At 27.6% G+C, this 27,376-nt stretch overlaps 1 protein-coding gene across 1 annotated transcript in view; it reads left to right on the top strand.

The window, feature by feature from the left end:
- The window catches only part of LOC114133080 (discoidin domain-containing receptor 2), a 239,687-nt gene that overhangs the window by 169,455 nt on the left and 42,856 nt on the right, over positions 1-27,376 (top strand). Inside the window, exons 8-9 of the mRNA XM_050197794.1 lie at positions 964-1,171; positions 24,512-24,667. Of these exons, the coding sequence (XP_050053751.1) occupies positions 964-1,171; positions 24,512-24,667 (364 nt within the window). The remainder of the gene's footprint in view (positions 1-963; positions 1,172-24,511; positions 24,668-27,376) is intronic.

Genomic DNA, 27,376 nt, shown 5'->3' with positions numbered 1-27,376 from the left:
GCTCTGCCATCCACCAGGGGGTACCTATTCGGCGGAACGACGTGGAAGGCGTTAGTCGGTCGGAAGTAAAATACTTGTAGTCGTTCTGCTAATATATAGTATATCATTAAAGGTATAATGTTAGTCTTAAACCGCGTCTTGAAGGTGATTGAAGTCGAGATTCCGAGAAGATGGCCGATTGCTTCGGGCAGTGACGCGCTCAAAGGGACAAATAGACAGACGGCCGTCGCATTTAATGTTAACTTCGTCCGCGTTCGGATGGGGGGTCCCACTCTTACACCGTTTCTAAATGGATTCTATTCTATTTCGCGTAAAGCATATTATTATTGAAATTTACTACAACGAGTCGAAAAAGAAATGAGACTGCCGTATGATACGTGTACTGTTTTAAATGTATTTGAATGTGTGTGTTTCGAGTGTTTCGACGATCTAATGTGCGTATGCAAAGTTTTAGTTTTACGTACAGTGCGCATACAACACGTTATTTGAATCTGTGTATGAAAATTTTATTTATTTCAACGGATTTCTTGAAAAGTTTGGAAAAACAAGCGTTATTTTTTACACACACAAACACACATTAATATTTTACATATTATTACACGTTTTATATACATCGTTCAAACAATTATAATGTTTACTATATATGTATATATATATTTTTTTCTTTGGTTTTTGAAACAAACGCTAAATGTCAATATTTAAAGCTTGTTGACGAGTTTATTATTATACACACGTGAATATTATAATAATTAAAAGCTAATACGTTAAACCGATCCACTATTACGCAAAAATAGTTATGACGCTTACTCGTTAATAATATAAAATAATAGAATTTTAGAATATGCTTTTATATTGTATCGATATTCACATACGTAAATCGATTTACAATAATATGTTTATATATATTTTTATATTTGTACCGTATACCATGATCCAATTTAACGAGTTTGGATTTTTTTTCAGGTTTTTTCTCATGCCAAAGCCTATTTCAGTGTGGGAGGCGAACACTTCTTTCCGGAACCCGTGTCGTACACGTACCCGGCGGACACCATCATGCCCGAGGCCAGAAACGTTACGGTAAAACTTCACCACCGGACCGGCAGGTTTCTCAAACTACAATTGTTTTTCGCCAACAAATGGATGATGATCAGCGAGATATCGTTCGAATCCGGTAAGTTCGCGCATAATACACTCTATACAGCCTATTTAAACACTACTTGTAATATAGTTTTACAACGATATAATTGTGCCGGTCGTCGCTTGAGTTTTGAGGAGAGAATATGTATTGAACGTACGATTTTTCTTCTTTGAAAATTTCGTTCGACAGCAGTTTAAAATCATTTGTCGTCTGTACATTTTTCAGCGTTTAAGTCCCTTCATTACGGTTCTTTTTTTTTTTTTTTTGTTAACACGATTAATGCAATACGCCGCTTCTAACTTTCATCCGTACCTATAACACTACTCCTAATTGAAATTATAATAATAATACACCGGTACTCGTTTCTTTATATAATTATGCCGAGAACTTTATCCCCTACAGCTCTTGTCCTCGCTTGCGCAATACGTATATACGCTATTATCGTCATAATATTATTATAATAATACAATATAGTATGAATCTATATATTATAATAGGTCTTTGACCGCGACCGTCCGTCTCGGATACTTGAATAATTTCCTACGCAGCGTCCGCGTTTATAAATCCAAACCCAGATATTCGGGTGAATTGTTGTTATTAAACTGCGATCGCAACTCAGGTCCACCGTCCCCGGCACCACCTCTGCGGTTATCCGTGTGACATTGCTACGCGTCGTGCCGCAAACACTCGACAAATCAACCCGGCCTGTCGTCGCCGCCATACTCCGTAGGACCGCCGCCGACACGGTCAGACTTCCTTTTGTATATAATTATTATTACAGCCGGCTATATCGCAATACTATGACATATTGACGTCGTATTATTATATCCGTGTAAACTTTTGTTCGTGGAATGTATATACGCGTACAGCAGTGCTGTGATATTATAACAATATTGTATAATATTATTATGCGGAAGTATGCGGAAAAACCGAACGCGTGATATCGATTTTCCGTCGTCATTATTCCGGAATTAACATTGTTTGGTATTTGCGTGCTCAAGATTTCGAGCAACTAAATTAGTAGGTAATATAGGTACTACAACTCGTCGTTATACCGCGATATTATATACAGTATGCGCCGTCTTTACGCATTTTAATACATTCACGGTGGAATCGGTATTTACATAATTAAAGGCGATATTCGGTGCGTATATCGTGCTCAGATCGCAAATACGTCTGTACGATTTGCTCGTGTTGAAATTATTATAAATTTTATCGTTAACAGCCTACGAAGTAGATGGATGCAAGTAGGGTAAAATGTTGTAACGGTTCCAATCTTTTTAAAACGTTTATATTTTTTATTTATTTAATCGTACTTTCAAAGTTTTCGTATTTTAAAAAACATTGATGTAATATCGACAAAAATAATCAGTGATTTAAAAGCAAGAAGTACAACGCATGTAATAACGACCGATATCAATACTGTTTAGATGCGCCTATAACTGAATAATGGATATTGATCGGACCTCCCGGGGGAACAGATGGCCCGTATTAAAAGTTTAAGACTTGATTAACACATGAATGTGTTCATTTTGTTTAATAAGAATATTTAAATATTCAAATACTTTGTAAAAACCTACACTGTACTTATTATATTTCTTATACATAGTACAGTATAATTATTTACGTACGTTTTATTTTATGCCATTTTGACGGAACAAAAATTGTAGTAAAATAAAAATATTCTTTTTATAAAAACCAATTTAAAACATGCCATAATCCATAAATGTTACTACCTACTTTGGATAAAATATAATTATCATATATTATATAGTCATTAGGCGTGTTTGCTTCAGCACTAACGAGAAAATCCATTGAAACTTATAACTAATATTAAAAAAAAAATAATAATAATAATAATAATAATAATAATAAAATAATAATAACTAAATATGCTCTATTTAGATTTTTAATTTGCATGAAACGAAAAATATTAAAAACATAAAATGACAAAATATGATAAAAAAAATTATGTTTTTTTTTATTTGTCTGTCTTTTCATTATTCTCATTTTTTTTCGGGAAAATAATATTTTTAAGAGACCTACAATTGCCTTAATGGGGCCAATTCAAAATGTTTTCTTATTTTGTTATCAAGTTATTCCTCTTGCAATTAAATTTCTGTAAAAAGTTATTGCCACTTTATAGTGTGCTTTACGTTATAAACTTGTTTCATGTTTTGTTTTGAGTTTTTTTTCACGTTTCTTTTTCTTCCGTTTTGGTCGTAAAAATCTTTATGTGAACTTTGGTGTAATAATTGAAATAGCCTTTGTACTCGACCTCTGGTTATGCCAACTTTGTCTCGTCTTTTAAACATAATTTAACAGGGTAAATAGCTTATGAGACACCAGTTGACATTTCATGATTACCTCCTTGTTATTTCTCATTGTTAGTACAATTTTTTAAGTAATATAAACACATAATGCTTTATAACGCATATACAGTTACACCATAAACTACTCAGCTTTTATAATAAAAGCTTTTTAAAGAAAACGCGACACAGAAAAATCTCATTAAATATCAAATTTTTTTTCTTCAATATCATAATATTGTTTCATATATATATTCGTCAAATGGCGTAGTTAACCGGCCATAGCTAGTTCTAACATTGATTATATTTTACTTGATATTGATTAACTCGTATGTATAAGTTTTTATTTTAAACATAGAACAAGGTAGTGAAACAGCTGGCTTATAAATATAATATTATATAGGTCTCTTTTTCATAGCGGTTTAAGATGAGAGTTTTTATCATTAAATACTATTAATTTAAAAACAATACACTGTTTAGACATGCACAATGTGCCTTTGCAGTATAATCATTTTATAAGAAATAATTATGTAGCTGCTCAAAATTCATTCCAGTATCATCGGTTTTACTGAAGGGAGTGCTTAAAAACCAGAGATCATTATTATGATGAAATAATTCAAAAAAAAAAAATAAAACATTATGTTATATGTTAGGTACTTCGTTATAATATAATATTATTAATAATAAATTTGTATATATAAATGAACTCTAAAAATCAGCATTTTTAGTATACTCCAAACCGTATTTTATACTACTATATAATGTTATAGCTATTTACATAATATATTTATTTTATTAACTAGCTTATATATTATTTATACATACATAGTCTAAAGAAAATTATTATCAGTTAAGATATTTTTTTATTTAATTTTAAACTTCACATGCATTTATTGATAACAACGAACTGGCGGTTTTAGCATATTATTGTCAGGATGCGAAGTTGAAATATGATACTGTATAACATTACTCCTCTATTTCATTGAAACTGAATATAGCACTATGTGCACCACCAAACTCATGTTGTCTCGGATAACAATGAAAACTTCGAACAAAGTTTGCTCCGTAAATTATAAGTGATTGTCAATTTTCAACCAAATTCATAAACGTATTTAAACTGAATATTAACTAGACATTAAAACCTCCATGTGAAAATCACGTAAACTTAGTAGGCCGTCTATGTAATAATGAAGTATTGGATGAGAAGTTATTTGCCAATGACAATAATAAACATCGGTATTAATATTATTAACGCTGCTTGTAACAATAAGTCATACTTTAGGCATAACTACGATTATACTAGGATTTTAATATTATATGCAATACATAATATATACTATTCTTAATATATAATCTCAACGGAATGTTAAGTTTTTCGTCGAAGTTCTTGTTTCTATCGAGTGATGTAAATATTGAACAACAATAACTAATGAATACATTGTACATTATATAAAAATATTGTGTTACCATGTTTTGCATTTGGGTATTTTTCGATTTGGAAAACAAAATTATAAACGATCTATAGTTATATTATTACAAAGTGTCCTAAAATATGTTAGATTATATGTATTAAATATTTTTTATTATTTTAAAAATATTGCTTCAACTGTTCTGATCAAATGTACAGCAATGTAACAAAAATTAAATTTGCATGTTTTATTAATAATTGCATCACACAGACACGTGGTGAACCACTTTTTACATAACTATTAAAGACTTAAGTCTAATATTAAACTTGAACAAAAAAGTATATACCTAATATATTAGGTATACAAAATAATACATACTATTATTACTATTTTTTTTTTTTATACAAGACTGCGCTATGTGCATTGTTTAATATGATATCTTAATATAATACAATACCGTATTTTCTATAATTCACAGTGGTCCATAATCATATACGTCTATAACATTTGATGAATTTAATAGTGAGTTAAAAAAAAACCTCTACTTTATACATCTATAAATATTTATTAACTATTATGCAATTTATATTTTGATATATGATATAAATTGGCATAATTTATCTACTGTTAAAAATACGTTACCTATTGAATTTATCTAAACATTATGATAAAATTATTCGTATATATTTTAAACGTCAGCGTTCAACAAAATTCCATTACAGACGTCTACAAACAAGTTAAGGATCGTATAGTTATACATTTTAATATTTCTTGAAACAATTTAGTAAACAATATTATTCATAAGCTCATCTTATGATAACAAAACTAGTAAAAAAAGCTCGTAAATAAAACAATATTTTTAAACAGTCGTATGTAACTCAGCTGCAGGTACTATTATAGCTATATTATTATATTTACACGAGTATGATATTGTAAATAATTCATAGGTTAGTTATAAGTTCTCGCTAATAAATTAATAGAAATAAAAATGTACCTAAAGGTTCACGATTATAATTTTAAAAGCAGATTTATGTCCATAGAGAAATTCTCTTTTGACACTTCTTTTTCAACACTCTCATCGATCTTCCCTGTAGTTTTAATATTTTACTGAATTGGTGTATATTATTCAAAAGAATATCGAAGAACGAAATGAGGAGGATTAAGTATTGAAAATGGAAAGCCGATCAATCTAATGCAAACTTTATGACATTTAAAAATGCGAATCTACGATCTCTGAATACTATAATATTATTATACCATCAATCCTAGCGATCGACATAAAGTTAAACCTTTTTTTTCTATAATAATAAATAACAGTAAAACAATAACGTTTCATACTTATTTTCGAATATATTTAATAGAATTTCAATGATTTAACATCTTTAGTAATTTTAATTATTTAAATCTTTAGTTTTGTTTTGGCTTACTAATTTATTAAATACAAATGATGATTTGTCTTATTATTTTAAGTTAGTTTATTTAATATTTTTAAACATTTTTTTTTTTTAAGTTTAATATACTTAAAAATTGGACCTATATATTTTTTGAATATCAATTAGTAACGCACATTTTTCGTTGCTAATAGTTTATTATGTATGGAAAAAACTAATATAATTTGAATACATTGAATATAAAATAATATAACAAAAGCTATTGATTATATAAAATAACAATGAATATTCTTAGTTACAATCAATCATATAAACAAAGGTCGTTTTTTACGAGGTTTTTATTTTCATCAGTGTAACTATACAACTTTAATAAAAGTCTGTTGACTTTTTCACCTGGTTATTATAGGTATAGTTAACTATGCGATTATTAATTATTATTTATTTTCCCTTTCTCTCTCTCTCTCTTTCTCATTCTCTCTTTTATTTTTGTTTTTTTTCAATTATCTTAATAGGTTTATTATTAGCTTATTACCAATAGTAAAGTAATATATATTTTCTCCTTTATGACCTATTACGCTATAATACGTTTTAAAATTTAATTTCAACTTCTAAGTATAATTGTGTTAAAACCATTAACTTAAGTGTTCTAAAAGAATTGTAGGTCCTTCTTCAATAACTATTTTTCGTCAAATTACCAGTGAACACTGGCCTAACCTATACATATGATTGTTTTCATATAATTATTAATACTTAATAATATGCCATTTTGTGCATTTTAATTAGATACTCAGACTACACTACATGTTTTAACATCACGATCGTTATGAAACATAAAAATTAGTGTATTTAATTAGTGTACCTATAATCATATTGACTATAAATTATTTAGTTCGCTAAAAAAAGTATTTTGTCCTTTTTTTTCTCATATCTCCGTGTGTTTCTATTGGCTTTTGATATAGGTAGGTACAACGCATATAATATTATCGTTGTATGCAACATGACGTTTACATCACGTAATTTAATGCGATATTCACCCATGTGCTTGTTCTCAATTATATTTTCCTCTACTCGTCTATTGGATTTACTTTAATATACAATTAAACCTTAGGTCACCGGGAAACGAATACCTATAGGACACATACGCGTATTATATTCGCGCACGTTGTCTTGAATATGATGTATGAATTAAAGACAAGAGCTGTTCCGGTGCAAACAAAATTCTGCACTACTCTGCTACATAGAATTTCATTAAATCCTATATTCCGTGAAATGTTAATACTCTATTAAAGCAGAGCTTATATACCACAGTCCCAATTAGGGTGGTTATTTTACTCCGTACCCACCGGAGATATAGTCTGCGCGCGTATAACAATTTGACCCCGCTACCAGTGTACGTGTTATTATATATCTATATACATAGGTAGTGTATATACGTATGCACGTATTTATAGACAGTGGTATATACACATATGCCACTGGCGCAGCGTATATAATTTACCGAGGCAAATCATCAAGGATATTAGCTCGGGATACGTTGGATCAGAAATCATTCGGAAAAGCTGCTGCCGCTGCGTTCAGGTCGATTACATCGGCAAAGCCCAATTAATATCACCCAAAACGACATTTTCCAGGGGCTTTGAAAATAACGACGGCTTTGCCCGGGGCAATGGGATTTGATCGTTCCGGCTATATGTGTAATTGGTGTGCGATGGTATAACATGACACTATCACATACCATAAATTTGGTTTGTTTTTTTTTTACTGTTCATCACTAAATTAATATTAATTAATTTTGATTGCGTATAAAACAATATCTATATCTGCTCTATACCGTGTGGTACGAGCGTTTTTACATGTTATTATGAAATTTAATTTATAAAGATAAACGAAATCAAGGTATGGACGTTTTAATGTTCAAAATAATATATTTAGTTTTGTAAAGTAACTTAAGTCGACATTACCTAGTCAATAAGTTTATGTAAGACATTTTTTTTTTTTTTAACTAAACTAGTTAGTTAATTTTTTTTATCAAATTAAGGACTAGTCTAATCGACAGTTGAAATAGCTTTTTACCGTTAATTTAAAATTAATCAAGAAATAAAATAACATTTTTGTTTTATTTATTAATTACTGTATAGTGTATGTAAATGAATTTAGATAAATATTATCTAATATTATGGTCTAAATGACTAATAGTTAAGTAGTGATTATGCTATAAGTTATGTTATATTATCTTGATAAAACAATATTACATATAGATATTAGATAGTCACAACCTGCTATTTATAGAACTTAACCTAACCTATGATCTACATTTTTATACTAATTATTCATGATAAAATTTTTTCTTAAGCCGAGTTAAGTTTATATATATTTTTTTCATATAATTTTAAACGTAGAAAATTAAATTCACTATTTGTTAACTAGCTATTAATTTTTAACTAACGACTTTGAGTTAATTTAACTTAAATTGAAATAAGTTAATTATTTTTATTAACTTAGCTTCTTTTTGCAAGATAAGAAGTACAAATATAAAAACGCGTTGAAAATACTAATACATCAAAAATAATATTATTTACAAGACACATAAATAATTTCAAATTCATTCATCGTAGAAGCAAAAATAACGAAACCATATATAACACACGCTCTCATCATACGATATTTTTGAGTAGGGTTTCGATGGAAGAAACGTAATTGCATCGTCTGTACATATAATAAACTATAATCTAGTGTCATATATTTAATATATATGAGATAAAAAAGTGTATAATATGTATGCGAATAAAGTTATAAAGTAAAAGTATTGTGTCGTTCATATTTTGTGAAAAAGTGATTTTATTTTTTGAATCTAATATACTCGTCAATTTTTTATGATTTATTATATGGTTTCTAATTTGAACTTGTATTTTATAACACCTCAATACAAAGTGTTAGTTGAAAAAAATCTAAAAATTTGAGTTAATTTACATATTTTTTTTTCTTATCTAATTTTAGAGTATTATAAATCTTAAAATAATAAAAAATCAATAAATGGTTTTTATTAAAATACGATGTTTATGTTTTTATAATAATATTCTAAATTTAATACATAATATATTTTTATTTCGTTTTCGTTTTCTCAAGAAAAATATTTTTTTCTAAAAATGTTATAGATGAATTGAATTTCGAAGAAATAACTTATTATTTATAACTTTGGAAACTTTTAAAGTTTAAACGAGTAGTAAAAAAAAATATCTATTCTACATCCTCCACATTTAATCTACATATATAAATAAATTAAAATAATAATAATAATGAAATAAACTATATCAGTTCAATAGCTATTATATTCATCTCAGAACATTCTTTAAAATATTAAATTATAACAAAATAGTTACTATAAAAAAAAAAAAAAAAAAAAATGTAGAAACTCACTTCAAAAACAATATTATAAAAATTATATTAGTATTATTGTTATTTTTTTTCAATAAATATAATATTGGAGTATAATATTAAATTTGGGACATATTTAATAAAATAAATAATGTTTAAATGTTTCATCAGTCGTTAAAAAACACTACGACATCATATAATAAGTTATGTATTTATGTATTTATAGTATATTAAATGTACCCAAACACACACCGACTATACATAGGAGGACTTTGTACATGGTCATTCATGTCATTTGGTCGGCCTAATTTTGTAGTCTGCGTCTGTCACGGGTGGTGCACAGCTATTATACCTACATGAAGGCGATGGTGGCGCGTTTGTCGTCGACTCGCACACGCGCTGAGGAAACCGTACTTGGTTATATTATACAATGGGCATTGATTGAACTGTATAGGGTGAATTCTAATCATTAATAACAATGGATACGCGCGCCGACGGTTTCGAGTGGACGGTTGGGGGTGGTTTAGCCACCTGAATGGATATTTGTGCTTTTCATTTTGGTCGATTTCCCCACGGAAAACGGTAGTAACGCATCTAGGTTATTACTATAAGTATGTATGTATGTGTGGGTGTGTGTTTGTAGAGTTGACACACACATACATATGCACATTACTGATGCTATAGAAGCGACACGGTTTTATATAAAATACCACCGTTGTCGTCTTGGTGGCGGTGGTGGTTTTGATACAATTATGTAAATTACTCCGACATAAGCCAGCGTGTGTTTGTTTTCACGTAATCAGCGAAGAAAAACACGTATACTTCCCAGAGAGGAGGTCATTGGTGTTTCGAGTTTGAACGTGAAATACGTTACATGTATAACCGCGAAACGCTTTTCCGCCCTCGAGAAGATCGTCGATTACGTTACGTGATGTCTTAAACTATTTTAAATTCAAAACCCGCTGGGACAACGAACCTATAATTGGTTTTAAAAAGACGAATTTTTTCACAGCCCACTTGAGCCCAATAAAATACCCTACAGGTTATGTTTATTTATAAATTGAATATGGGCCACGGCATTGATCCACTAATTCGTACTTCGAGCGAGATGCACTCAACTATTCGCTATAATAGATAATTTAAATAATTAATAATGATTGGAATCTACGCTGTTAAATATTTTGTTTAAGAATCAAAATGATATAATTAATTAGTTGTGGCTGTTTTTATAAACTAGAAAATGTTTGTTTGGTTGAAAATTAGTAAAATAATATGATTTTATAATGGATTGATTAATGAAGGTTATGGATAAATAGATAATATTATACAAATAACATTCAAACCGTACCTCATTCAAGATTCGTTAAAGCATTTATGAATTTAAGTTTTTATTTTAAATGTACCTACATTCAAATTTTAACTATATATTTTGACTTTTAACAGTACATACCTATTTAAATTATTTCATTACCCAAAATGTAGAGTACTGTAATATGTAGTACAATTTTGTTAGTGTATGAAACACAATTAATAAATAAAATTTCACAATACCAAAAGTAGAGTGATTGATAATAAATGGGATTGTAAATCCTATTTAAAACTATACTGCTTATAGTTCACAAATTCTATGGCATTTTAAATAACCGTAGTTAATCCAAATAGAAAATATTTAGAATCGTGACTAAATAAAGTTAGCTTGGCTTCAGTGTTTCAGTTTGATATCAAGTTACCTATTGGAAAAGCAGTGATAATAAAATTATACAACCATACAGATACAATACACCGAAATTAATTTTTTTACTAAAAAAAAAAAATATTACACAAGTTGACAGTATTTATTTTGCAGTTTTTGAGTATAAAATATTTTTGTACAAACAAAATTAATTTTCTGGTAAATATATCAGATGAATTTATAATGTGGTAGGCACATAGATAAATGGAATATTTACAATACTTAAACCACGCACTTTTTAATTAATATCTAAAATCTACATAGTTTCTTATTTTGTATGAACACCCTGATTTATGTAGTCCTGTAATGTTTTAAAGAATTCACGAAAAACAGTAAAGGCTAAAATGTTATGTAAATTCTTATGCAAAATTTGTCGTGTTTTAGAATAGTAGAAATTCTTACGAAATAGCAAAGTATTTTACAAACATCTTAACTACATTATATCTAGTGAGTTAAAGTAGATCAAAAGGATATGCATTTAACGTAAAATGGTTGAAATGTCCTGCAGTTGAACAAAATTATTCTGAGTCACAAAAAGTTATAATATTTTTTTATTTTAAATTCATTATAAATAATACCTATCTTATTTTTCCATTATGTTCTATTGGAATATAAAATGAGATAATTTTAATTAATACTTTTATCATCTTTTTAAAATATAAATAGTATTCTATATAGTTCAATATATTGAGAAAAATTGAATAATAACAAATAAATATGTTTTCTATGAAATAGTTTATGTTTTGTTTGAGTTGCAATATGGTTTGATGTGGTCAAAGGATTTGAAATACAAAAGCCATTAATTCATGAAAATTATTAATTTATTATTCCATTTAAATAATAACTTATTGAAAACTGTGCATGGATATAAATTATAAATACAAAAACAGTTTGCATAAGTAGATCTATAATATTTAAGTGTTAAAAAAAGAAAAAAGAAATATTTAATAACTAATCATTACAATATAGTAAAACTACCTTAATGTTCACTAAAAGATTTTAAAAATTACATTTTGAAATAAAATTGCAATTGAGAGTTAATTTGAGCAAATTATTAAATAACAACCATAGAATTATGAATACTTGAGAAAAATACATTATACATTTCAATGTATTAACGTATTTAGAATGAATTAAATGTGATAAAAACATATTTACAGTATCAAATAAATCTTTTAATATAGCTTCTTCGATTTGCTTAAAATATAAAGTAATACATTGTTTTTATTTTGTGAAAGAGTTTTAAAAGAATATTATGAAGTTTTCTGTAAAATATTAAAATCATCTATACATGTATACAATATTTTTTACACATTTAAAGAGATAATATAGATATGACCTCTATACTGCAGATGAATAAATCTAATTTTGTGTTAAAAACTTTATAAGCTTTATGTTATATACATAACAAACATTAATTATGATTTTAAAAGTTTCCCAAGCGCAAAATATAACTTGAATAACCTCCGATGAATATTTTTTCAATTTTTTTTTTAACTCTATTTTACCAAGAAAAATTAAAAGCTTTTATTATATCCAATATGATTGGATTTAATAAAAAAAATTTTTTTTTTAGAATTCCGAGATAATTTTTTAATTAAAACAAGAAAAATCTATTCATATTTAATTTAAAAAATGTACAAAAACAAAGTTAGTACATTAATGAAATTATCGTGAAAAAATGACAATTCGTTTTACGATTTCATGTATAGAAATTAAACAAAATTATTTACCTACGTAATATGTGAAATACACTTACTCGGTAAACACTTAAAATGGTAAGTTAAAAATGAAAAAAAAAAATTAGACATTGAGTTTCTTCTCACAATAAAATCCTTTTTTATACACAAAACCCAAAAATAATTTAATGTGTAAGTAAGTTATTACACAATCGATGAATCTACTAAATATTAATACATTATAGATTTGTTATAATTTACAACGTGCGTGAAAATTATTGTGGTCATAATATAAGAGAACCAACAGTGCTCACACAGTTCTTATCGTATGTATTGATCCAATCACATAATATATAAAATTATATAGTTGTTATAATATTGATAAATTTCAAAATAATTCTGTGTAAGTATAACATGGTCTCATTCCACGTATTGTTAGTACCTCTTATGTTTAAACGACAGTGTAAAAAAAAAAAAAAAATTAAAACAGATTAAATGGAAACATAAAAAATGTGTTCTCTTTGAAAATTGAAAACAAATATAAAACGCTATTCAATTATTGAGTGGCTCCAAAATCGTTTACCCGGTATGTTCGTCGGTGGTACGAGACATTACATTTACAACATTAAATCGTTGAACATTTTTATTTATTAACATTCCTAAGATAAAATCGAAAAGCGCCTATTGACTGGTTAATGATATTACCTATATTATTATAAATTGACATAAACAATACAAACCTGTTGTGAACAATACTTCGTCGTCGTTGTTATTTGTACGGACAGGTAAGAGGAGAGAAGACGACGGAAATTCAATTTTGTCTTGTCGAGCAGAGTGTGTTTGCTCAATTCAATATTAAACTTTCTACGTGAGGACGAATAGGCCCTACCGATAACGTGCTCAGGTAAATATGTAAACCAATAAATGACGGGGAAATAATAACACATACACGTGCATGTCCCAAGCGCACAAATCTCAAGCCGTTTTGACTTTTCGAAAATGATTAATGTTGCTCGACCAGATTTTTCCACGGTGTATTGAATTTTGGCGAAACAAAATAAATAATAGTATACCACATATACACATATTATATCTATATATTATGTTTATATCCCAACGAAAATATTAATATTTCATCCAGCCGAATGTTTTATCGTGACCCATGGGCCGCCGCGCGTGCTAACCCTAAAACATAAGCCATTCGCAAAAAAAAAAAAATAATAATAAAAACTCGTCCTTTTTTCGAGTTTTTAAAATAATACATTATTTCGTTTATTTCTCGTACTATCATGGAAAGAGTTCCACGCTTACTAACATAACTTCAGTAAATCAAAATGGTATACAAACACGTGCAATGTGCATGCCTACTCGTATACCGTTTTCTTCTTAGTACAATATCAGTTATCTTGTGTGCACTGAAACTCAGTGCCATAGACAAGAATTTACACGGAGCCCTCTCGGTCACAACAATTACATTTACTTGATTTTTAAAAAACACAAGAAACATATTATATTATTTTTAATTGATTTTTATAAGTATTTTACACATATTATAATATAAGATGTATATTAGTTATATTTTATGAAAGTGAACACATATTATACTAAAATTATACGTGCTGTTGTAAACATATTTGTTATTGAACTACATAAAGAGTACCTATGGTTTGTTTTTTCTCAGAAACTATGATCAAACACATTCGTTTTATCGTACTACTCGTATTTACCATATTTAATTAGTTTTTACGTGTTATAAGAATTATTCGTAAACTGAAAGTTAACTTTCACAACATGTATTTATTATTTTTAACAGTTCCTTAGTGCTACGTCCACAAAAGGAGAAGACATAAGGGTATTTGGTTCTATAAAATAAAATGACTTTCTTTTTACTCTATTTGTACTCTGGAATATATTACGACAATTGCGAATTCGCTTATGTTTGTTTTCCCAAAGCATTAATAGAGATAGAATTTTTACGATCTTAAAAATAGCCAACAACTCGAAAATACACAAAAAATTATTTTATAATATAGTCTAATTATTAAAATAATTAAGTAATCATATAATTTATAAACAAATATCTGCTGCTTAATGTTACGTCTAATGGCCACAGATGCCGCGGACAGTTTTCCTAATAATAATAAAAATAATATATATATATATATATATATATATATATATATAATTGTTACTATAAAGTTGTTTAAACGTTGTTTTGAGATAAAAAAAAAATATTTATATATATTAAATTAATATAAAAACAGGCAAGGAAAATATCTAAATATATTCTTTTTTTTAAGTTTTGATTTGTACAAAATATTTGAAACATATTTTAAATATTATGTTAGTAAGCTTAAATATTAAACAAAACTAATAAATACTATACATTTGTAAATAAATTCATAAAATGAAAAAAATACGAAAAATAATTAAAACAAAAATTATAAATTACTAACTATGATATAATGAAACACACTTGGGATTAGATTTAAAAATACATATCAGTCACTGAAAAAAATTTTAAAGTCTTTAAAATTGTATACCTTATTATAAATTAAGATTGTCTTTACTTTTTAATTATATTCCACTCTACTTAACGCTGTATTCCAATAGTAACTAATAAGACAAAACAATTTTTATTAAATTAATATAAAACAATTACCTAAATAAGCAATACAATAATATTATGTCGTTTTTCAAATAAATCGTCATTTAAATAATATTATGATGCTGACAAGGCGTATGAGAATGATGTATTGTTTATATAATATATATATATATATTATAGGTATACCAATATTTATTATTTTATTATAAATCGGTATTGTAGCATTGAGATTGTTTTGTTTTGTTTTGAATTCATAAATATTATTATTATGAAAATATTTTGTTGACTATAATTGTTTTTTTTTTATCATCAACTTTCAAACTAGCTATTAAAAAGGTCCCTCGACAATAATAATAAACCATAATTAGAGATCGTGTATGCAATGGAGTATACTATATTACAATATACGCAGTACCTAATTATTTAAGTTTATTAAATCGTTCAACACATAAATTATTTTTAATTTTAAAAGCATTGCAGATGCACCTATATCTATGTTTAGGTGTAAATATTTATGTTTAAAGTTTTAATTAATAATTTTTAACACTTTAAAATTTGCATCTCAAATATCTTTAATTAATATAATATCAATATCCCTGTGAACCAAACTATTTATTATTACAAATATTTCCCTATTGTGAATGGTTTTTAAAATACCTAAATGTTAAATATTGAGTAGTGCATTATTATTTATCCAGCGATCTCATAATACAAATCAGACTGTTTGGAACTTGAAAGTGAAATTTAAGTAAAACCATATATGAAATCATAAAATTAAGATTCAAATGAATTTCAAAAAGACACATGTATTACTTAACACTTATTATGTAAATTATATATATTGTACATTTAATGTTTTGAAGATACAGCAAATTTTACTGTCGATGTTGGAATTTATAGAAATATAGGTATACCAGTAATGGCGAAGGACACCAGTCATTGTCAATAATCGAAAATCGGTACATACTCTCAATTGACTCATAAGTTTAGTCAATATAATTTATCGGGTTTTACTAAGATGATAAATAAAATCAATTTACTGACAATGAAACTGGATATTTATTTTTAGTTTTATTACTGAGTTTTTGGTTGAGTGAGAGGGACAAGTGTGAATTACAAGAATGGTGTTTGTAAACGAACAGAAAATAATGATTCAAGAACCGTCTTAAAAATTGGTACAGTTTTATTTTATTTTTTAAAACAAAAATTTATAACATATTTACATGCATAATATTATTGTAATCAATGAGAAAAAAATGTTCAATATCAAAGTTGTAATTAAAATTAAAATCATACATAGGTATTATCAGGGTTGGATATGTGGAGGAAAATTAAAGATTCATCCTTAAATTTAATATTTCATTACGATAATTATATCATTTTAATTTATAATTTATTTATTAGCAACATATTGCCAATCTATCGCTATGAAAACTTTAAATATTTTCATCGCAAAGAACAAAATCAATTAGTTGATAATAATATTGATCAAAAATAATGTTATGGAAAAGTTAGACCTATATTATGATATAACATGTATTATGATCTAGTACGTAATTATGTAATATAACTTGTATTAAATTGTCAGATCATTTCAATTCTTTTTTTATAATACAAATTGTTTAGTGTAATAAAAACATCTCCATTCAGATCAATCATCAATCACGATTTTTTTTTTTCATAGACAATTACTTAATGCATTCTAAAATATGAAAAATAAAGTAAATATTCTCTAAAAACCAAAATAATATGCTCAAATATACAAAATAGAATTTTTTTTACCAATTCTGTAGTCAACAAATTGTACACATAGTTCACTCCTATTAATTGATCTGCACAAACCCAATAAATAATAATATGAAAGCCTTAAAATCCGCTTTATACAATTCGCATGCATCGTTGAAAATGAAATATATTAATTTATCAAATAAAAATTACATATTCGATAACATTAATCTAAAACATGATAGTGTGTTAGTGTTTGACATATTATTATAAACTCACCTTGGCCAAATCATTATAATTTATTAGTCGCGCAGTTATTGTCGTCGTCGTCGTCGTCGTATCGTCCTCCTGAGTTATTGTCACTTTTGAACTCGCTCTGTAGTATTCATATTTAATACTGTTTCCTTCTCGAAACCCTTCTCGACACCGTTGTCGCAGTCTTATCATTACCTGCATCGTGGCGTGCATTCGCCAAACTTCCGTTTCCATTCTGTTGCTCAACACTTCGATCCATTCAAATAACATCAGGGATGCTACATTTATCTCCTTAACGTCAAAATATGTACTCTGCCATCGCTGTACGTACCCTCTTATCGGTCACATAGCAATTTCTGCCACTATTATTCTACACGCGACTACGCATGACGTTTGCCATTTTCCCAGTGTATATACTTAGATATTATATACATACACACACGCACACACACATACGTATACTATTATATAAATATGAATAATATACGTCAAACTAGAAGAATATATATTTAGCTTATATACTGAAAGCTTATTAAGTTTCGAAAAAGAATCACTGTACAAATAGTTCTTCCGGTCAAGGACTTAAACCTGTCTATAATAATAGTAACTTAGTTGTGAATTACTAATTTTATGGTTCAACTATATACCTATATAGGTTTATGATTTAAATTTGATATTTTATTATGCTTATAAATTATTCTAATTGTATTGATGTAATGTCAAAAAATACTTTTAAAATAATATAGAAATATTTTATAGCTGTACACTCTAAACTCGTATACTTATAATATAACATAAAACAGGCACCATCATAATTAGTTATACAGTTAATAAGTTGTTATACCAAATTATTAAATGTTCAATGTTTAATATTAAAATATTTTTTGGATAATGAATTACAAGTTTGACATCTCCGCCATACCAAGCAAAAACAAAAATAAATAAATATAATTATTTGCTATATTGTATTAAATATTACTAAAATAAATAGCTTGTGAAAATAATGGAATATAAATTATTTCGTTGCTTTTGTATTAGGTATATTAAAATAATATACAGATATTCTTATTAGTTAAAGTGTATAGGTACTACTCTATTAATCTACAAGATGTTAAAATTATATTAAAAAATATGTAGTTTTTTTAATGAAAATAGTTTCCAATTTTAAAATGACTTGAATCGAATAACGTTGGGTATATTTTAAGATTATCTACCTACGTTTTAACTCAAGTTAATAGTTTAAGCATTCTATCTAATATTATAGACTATAATAGTTGTAAGACTAGTACTTCTCGAATAATGACGGAAATTAAAATACGAGTAACTCATTCAATTCACACAAATCGGCTATAGCTATTCCAACCTTTATATTATGCACTTAATAAGAGGTTAGTATTGTTCTACGGCCACCTACACAACTGATAAGAATGCGTCAAAAGACACAGTTTGGGGTGTATACTTATATCAGAAATACACCGGATTTTCTTCAAAGAACGAGTTAAATTTTAAGTATGCGTAATGTAGGTATATACCTATCACTACATTGTATGAAAAGGTTTTAGAGTTTATTAGCACAACGTGTTTTGTTGAGTTATTTTTATTCTTAGGTTTTTGCTGCTCTCATTTTGTCGCAAATAAATTACGTTCAAGAATTTCATTTCCCGTCCACATTGTCCCTCAGGACTCGATTTTCCCTTACCCCGGACTGTACGTCACCAGCTCCAAGTCGTTTTAACATGGCATATATATACGTTCTCATACACACACACACACACACACACACACACACACACACACACACACACACACATATATTTATAAAATGTACCTTCCAGCGTGCGTGATGTTATAAAGTTTTTTGTATATATATATTTTTTTTTCCAATAGAAAACTCATTCATGAGGAAGACACTTTAGATTTAATCGAATCTGACCTGATCGTTTATCCTATACAATAATAATAACGGTAGCTCGTCGAATTCTAATTATCGATAAGTATCAACTCGTCTGATGGTGTCTCCAGCCCTCAGGCAACGTTTATTATATACATCGTAACGGGGTCGAAAACCAAACGCGTTTGATGTTAACTAATAACGACGTACCCCAATTTTCGACGTCATATACGTCTATATATTATAATATAAGGTTAACGTTATTGTGTCATACTGTCATGGCGTCAAGTTTATTTATTATAAACCAATCGCTTTTGTATTATCGCGGAGCACTGCGTGCATAATAACATTATGTTTATAAATAAAATATAGAGGTGTTCGGTATATTATTCTCATTTCACGTGAAAAATAATAATTATCGTACGCAACACGAAAAAAAAAATAACAAAACAAAATCCCAGAGGAGAGATTAAAAATGTCGACGTAATTATTTTGACTTTAACGCCTATATACTCGTACAATTATACGCAGTTAATTTGATTTGTTAAAACAAAAAGAAAGAATAATTGTAATTAATTCCAAAAAGATTAATTTGAATTTCAGACGTTCAAAAGTCGACTCGGCCGTGTAATTGTTTAAGTACTCTAAAGTAGCTGGTAACGGGATTATCATAATATATCCAACTCTAAAATCGAATTAATATGCCCCAGCTCCTACTGATACAATTATATACACAATGTTTGTGTAGGAATAATGGTTCGATATTATATTATTGTAACCCTAAAGTCGTTATTGGCAATAAAATAAAATAAAATGTAACGCGTAGTTATACTTTATTTACAGTAAAATTATACTGTAGACATCAACCAACATTTCCATATAAACTGAAATAAAAATACAATCACATAATACTGTATAAAAAATGTATTATACACAAAATATAATCACATGAATCTGGTATAACACAAGGTTTGATACATAACACACATATTAATATTTGATAAACGTACGCAGTAGTTATTATCATCACTTGTCTAGTCACGATATTAAATCGCGAGTATTTATATATTGCTTTCTTCTCTGAGACCATGACGTGGGTTTTATTACATTTGATTTTCAGGAAGTGGAAATAATAATTCTCAGCGACGAAATCCGTATCAAAGGATAGAGGACCCTTCCCGTAGAGGGTGCTTTTATTGGCCGGAAAGATGTAATCATAAAGTCAAATTCTTGTTAAAAGGCAAAAAAAAAAACATCCCTCCGTCCTTTATTCTGAACTCGCAGCAACGGTGTGTGTGTCATCATATACACCGCGGGCGCATATTATTATTACTATCTCGCCGTTGCCTGTCACCATGATACACGACGCGCGGAGAAATCGAATTCCGCACGCGCATTAAAACGGAACCGGAAAGAACTTAATTTAATAATGAACTCTATGTGCACAGCCTCGACGGACACCGAAGAAAAGAAGCTTAAAGAAATTGCTTTTTGGAACATTTTTTTTCCCCGCCAATTCTTACTTTTACCACTAGGGCGTGAGGCGAATTCGAATTTTTTTCTTAAAGCCAATATTCCCGTCACGTATTCATCAGTGATCCGATTTTTTCTCTCCTTTATCCTACGCCCAGAAATTGACACTGCAGCCACCCCCGCCAATGACAACGACCTTTTGTCATTAAAAACTTGGTCGTGCTCATTTGCATATTTCTAGAATAATACAATATATACACACGTGGTATAGATATAGAAAAGTCGGGTTATTCGATGTTTTGGCCATTTCTTTAAGTTCGGTTAAGGTTTATTATTACACTCCACTAATTTTCCGGCCACGAATAATCCACTATCATGCTGAAAATGATAAAAAAAAAAAAAAAAAAAAAAACAATACCATGGTAGATCGTACTTAGTTAAATCAAATTATAAAATAGAGCGTAGGAAAAAATAGTTTATATTTATAAACTAGCATCATATTGCAGTGAAACAAAATGTTTAAAAATAAAAAACTAAAAATTAGGTACTGATCTTCTGTGCATCAAACGTCGAGTGGATGAGTGTAATGTATTTGTTATGTTTGAATTCGATGATATATGTATGTCATTTTACACGACACATGATTGTGAGTTGAGGTCTGTCAGTCTAGTGATATATGTATATATCACTATTCACTAGACACTAAGTATATTTCATGATATATTTTTGATATTGCTATTTAGTATGTGAAATAATTGATGTAACTATTTTAATAATATTATAAATTTATATATATATATATATATTTTTTTTTTATTTAAAGATTTACAAGCTTTAACTGCTAAGGTTATTAGCCAACATTTTTTTTTTTTATTAACTAAATATAAAGAAATAAAAAAAGGTAATATTTACAAAAGATAATTGATTGACAAAATCCGTATTTACAGTTAACACAATGTATTATAATATATTATTTTTATTAACTATTGAGTCGCAGTACTATCTTAAATTCTTAAATCGTATTCTAGTTGAAATATTTTTAAATGTCAGTGCATATTATAAAATGTAATATTATAGGTAAATATTTCAATTCTCTACAGATATATATTTTTTAAATTACAAAAAAAAAAATCATACTTATATTATTTCTTATTTAAATATACGTTAAAGCAGAATTATCAGCCGGCTTTGATCACGAAAAATACCCAGACGGCCAAATCGTGTGACAATGATCTGAAAATCGTCTAAAACTGATTTTTACTTGGAAATTTTGCCTAGATCTTTTTACCAAATTTATCGATACTGACTAGTAATTGTCACCTGATTTTTTTTTTCCAGATAACACAATCAATTATCATAATACACTTGTTACGTGGTACCTACTACCTTTAAAACGTTGTTTTTTATATAGAGTGTAATAATATTATACTGTAATATTAGTAATATTATTATAGTATATTTTACGTCAAAAGACGTAAATTATTAGGTGATTTGCATAAAAAGTCACCATTAAAATTATTTAAAAAAATAATTTTTGTAGCAATCCACATTACTATAGTCTTTGCATAAGTAATTAGGCAGATTTGTACATTATGTTATTTGCTTCACAGATACATATTGAATTTTTGCATTGAATACCATCCAATAGGTGTCACTACCTTATAAAGTGAAATATTATATTATTATTTAAACGGTTTATTATGCTAAACTAGCAATGCAATGAAAAACCCAAAATGTCCGTACAGAATGGAGAACAGTATCACCAATTTAGATAAATATCTATTTAGTAAATAAATAAAATGAAAACAATGAAAAAATACAAAATGAACGAATTACACATGAAAACAACAATCGTCTATAGTGAGTAAACGATAAAATTTGCGTCGCCAAGTAATTTATATTATTTACGGGCACTACTCGCATAAGAATCAGACGTTATCACCCGATCGATGTAATAATAGTATATATACTTGTTTTATTCTGAGTTCTTAAGTACATGTATATAGACATATATAATGTCTATATAATATACATGCATAGTAAAAAATTTCTTTTGTTTATATATTTTATACCTACTTTATTGTTATTTCAAAAATGCTTTGATAAAGTTTCTATCTCTACCTACTTAAATCGTTTTCAAAAATAAATAAATAAATAAAATATATTACTTATTATTGTTTAATTTATTTTATACATAATAATATTATAATCAAAATATTGTATAAAAATAATAATTATTAATATTATATAATTTTACTAAATAGTAAAAATAAACGGACGGCATATAAATGACACGTTTGAATGGTGGTGAGAAAAATTTCTTATAAATTCAAATGTATAACTATTACAAAAACCACCCTTTAAAATATTATTTCTTTTAGTGAACGTCAAAAATGTCAATACATAATATTACGTATATTATCTATAGATATGTATTTATTATTTTAACGTAAACTACTATACTATATAATTTTTTATCTGATTTAAAATTATTAGAGGGAATAATAAATAATATATAAATTGGAAACAAATTAATCAATCAGATTTACGCATAACCGCAAAGTATGAGACTATCGTTTTTTTTTTTTTTTTTTTTTTTATCACAAATTTCGTGTGAATCAAACTTGATTAAAAGTATGTAAGTATACATTAAAATAAGTTAATAATAAACTACTGAACATAACAAGCCATTCGATATTACAATAGCTTTGCTATAATATAATATCATGATTTTTTGTCCAGCATATACAATACGTATAAGTATGTACGAAATAATGTAATAATTCGATTTATTTTTCAAACTTAATATCAATAAAGTAATAATAATAATAAAAAAAATATCTAACTTAAAAACGATTACAATAGGTAGCTTAAAACCAATATTTTTCTGTAAAAAGCAATACGTCATCGTATTTATTTGATTTTGATCCGTATTCGTTATACTTCAGTTACGTTTGAGTACTTTTCAATTGTACTTTTCTGGTTAACGTTGTTTACACTCGAGTATTCCGTTTTATTGTACATTACGTTACGAACCTTCTACAATAATTCTTTGCGTTTGTTTATCCATGCTTATCAACTTCACCGATAGAATATTACTTGTGTTCTGGTATCGCAAGAATTCGCTATTCACTTGTATACCAGGTCAATAGTCGTACGAAAGCCTCAACTAATGCCATTGTCACAAATAATATAATCCCAAACCCGACATTGCGTCATGAAATAATGAAAATGTGAGAAGCACCGATTATTAATATGTTTTTCGATTTACGAATGGATAATAATATTTGACAGGATAAAACACAATAATACTTTTATGTAATTACACATTTTATGTCATATATTTTTGTAGCACTATTTGTACTTATATATTTTCCTTCGAGCGACACTATAGCTATATTATGGTTGGTAGCCAGGCACCAGCTGACATTAAATCACCGCTCGTGTAGAAGTTTATGGGCGAAATACAATATTTTTAATTTAAACAGTATAATATTTTGAGATATTTCGTTTATATTTGTTTCAGTTGTAATGCCCGGAATTTGGCCTCCCGAAGAAGCGGAGGAGCCGATTTTCTTCCCGAATGACAATAGCGTCAAGTCGAACAACGGAGGCAACGAATTACAAAGGGACGAAGTTAAGTCGTCCGACCATAAAGAAGAAAGGAACACACCTGTTGGAGGTATTTCTTCTTTATTTTAATTTGAATGAAAATTCTGAGATTTCGTCGAAAACTTCGGTTCACTTTATTCGTGAGGCACGATAGTACCGTATAGACAATATTAGACATATACATAATATGATGGCTGTACTATTATTAATATTAGAGCCAGAAATATGTATATAAATATACATCATTACATCATAATAATGTAGTTTATTTTACTAAACACATATACCTAGCATAGTAATATTTCTATTGCATTATAACACGTATAAGCAATAACATTTTTTAGCATATTTTTTTTAATACGATATTGAGAATAACAAAGCACATTACTGTGACACAAATAGAGCGCGTTTTTATGTAATTATAGTACGCGTTAATCTATTACATACATATATATATATAGGACGAGAGGAGAGCATATATATTAGCGAGAATATAATTTAATAATATATTAATATGGCTAAAGAATGACCGGAGTCATCCGCGTGCTTCTGTGTGTATATATACATAAATATACAGGAGTCGCCATTAATTGAATTGAATTATTCAGGACATTAAGTATATAATATACCATGGTGGCGGACCGGGAAACTGCACATTCGGAACAGACAATGGTCATCGGATTAATGATTCGGTCTGTAGACAGGATATACATATATATATATATAAGCACTACGAGCACGCTGGTAATCACACTGCTATACATGTGTGTGTATACAGTACGCGGTGGTAAATGGCTTTCAATGAGCCGAAACAAGCCGACTAATGAAGTCGCATTTTTATTTTGTCCGAAACACATAGTGTACGGTGCACATAATGTATATTATAGTATTATGGCCGAGTGCTCAAGACGGATTAGGACGCACGCAAATTATCTCCTCGGATTTCGACAAATTTATTTATAATGCAATTGGTGACAATATGGCGAACGATTTTCGTCAAACAAACACTAATTTATATATTATTACGATAATGTTAATAATATTATGTACATAAACATATTACATATTATATTAGTTTTAATATCTCACCATATTTGTCTAAGTTATATTATACACCCGCACTTGGCGACTAACTTTAACATAAGTATATTATAATATGTTTATAATATACTCCAGTACCAGTTATTAGTCTCTGCAATAACCCTACTGCGAATTTAATAAAACGTTATTTAAATTTTAGAATATTAATTATATAAATTGTATTAGTTTTAAAATTTTAACAAATACAAAAACTGAAATTTTCACTTCTTAAACTTTTCATTTAATTATTAAGTATATTATTATCAAATTGTAATTGTAATTTTGTAATACAGAACAATGTTCTCAAAATTATATTACAACAATATTAATTAGATAACAAACTATATTATTGACTAAGTGAAGAAAATACGATATATCCTTAAAAAAATAATAATGGGTGATGCAACGTTCAAAGAGTTATAGGTTACACCACTCTTATAAAGTGAATAAAGTGAATAAAATAAAATAAATATAAATTCAATATAATAAATAGTTACAAAAATTATTTATTCTATAAATACTTTTAAAAACCGCGCAAATTCTTATTTTATGTAGGCGTAAATAATTGCTATTTGTGTTATACAACAAAAATACACTGTATAGGTAGGTAGTACTGAAGTACGGACGCTCCTTAAGGATCAAATAGTTAAAATTAGGTATACTCATCGCTTTTTTCTTCGATATTTCAGTTATTCAACACTTGATTTATTTTTAAATATACTTATTTTAACACCATATTTTCAAATACTTGATATTTTTATTTTTTTGGTGTTTTATGCAGATAAACACTTTTTTTATCAAATGAGAACCACCTTTTTCTACTATAAATTATTAAGCATAATATAATTCTTCTAAATAATTTAAAGTATCAAAATCAAAGTTGGAAAAAAGAGTGGTTCTCTTTTTAAAAAATAAATTAGTATCATCACAGAGACTATCTTTAAGTATCTTGTACAAAAAATCTTAAAAATTTAGAAATATTGCTGAATAAAATATATTAATGTAATTAAATATTGTAAAAATCAAAATTGAAATAAGTGAAAAATGAGAGTCTGCGTGCTGGGTGAATCATATGTACCTATTTATATTATTTTTTAATGTAAATTAAACCATGTTATGGCTTCAGACGCACAATTTATTACCTTCCTAGCAACGTTTAGGAATTGCAATTTTTTTTTTTAACCTTGTTAAATGTTAAGAATTAATCTAATGCCAAAATAACATTTACACCGCGAGAGCCGTTTAAATTTAAATTAAATAATAAACTCTGTATATTTTTTTTATTGATGTAATCGTGGCTTCATCGCAAAAAAAATATATGACATAATCGCGAGCATGTACAATTAATATAGTTGAAATTGATTTTATTGGATTTAGATATATTATTGTAGTTGCCAATTAAGCTGGATTAAAAAGTTTAATTGGTAAAAGAAAAAAAACAATAATTGAAAGTTATTAAACTAGATTACGAGAACGGGAGTGTATAAATGACTTAATGAACTCACAGACGCAAAACATCGCCGGATGCAGTGTAATATATATATATATATATATATAAATCTACGAATTAAAAACTAATAACAATGACTTCACTATCTCGCGCAGTGACGAATACTGACTCTGATGTATAGGCATGCTCATTTATCATAATGTATTATAGTTCTATTTAATTTATAACTAATAAATAATACGCAAGTTT

The sequence above is a fragment of the Aphis gossypii genome, chromosome 1, assembly GCF_020184175.1.
Source record: "Aphis gossypii isolate Hap1 chromosome 1, ASM2018417v2, whole genome shotgun sequence".
NCBI lineage: Eukaryota > Metazoa > Arthropoda > Insecta > Hemiptera > Aphididae > Aphis > Aphis gossypii.
The sequence above is the reverse complement of the archived record's forward strand: the minus strand, read 5'-3'. Positions and strand labels throughout refer to the sequence as shown.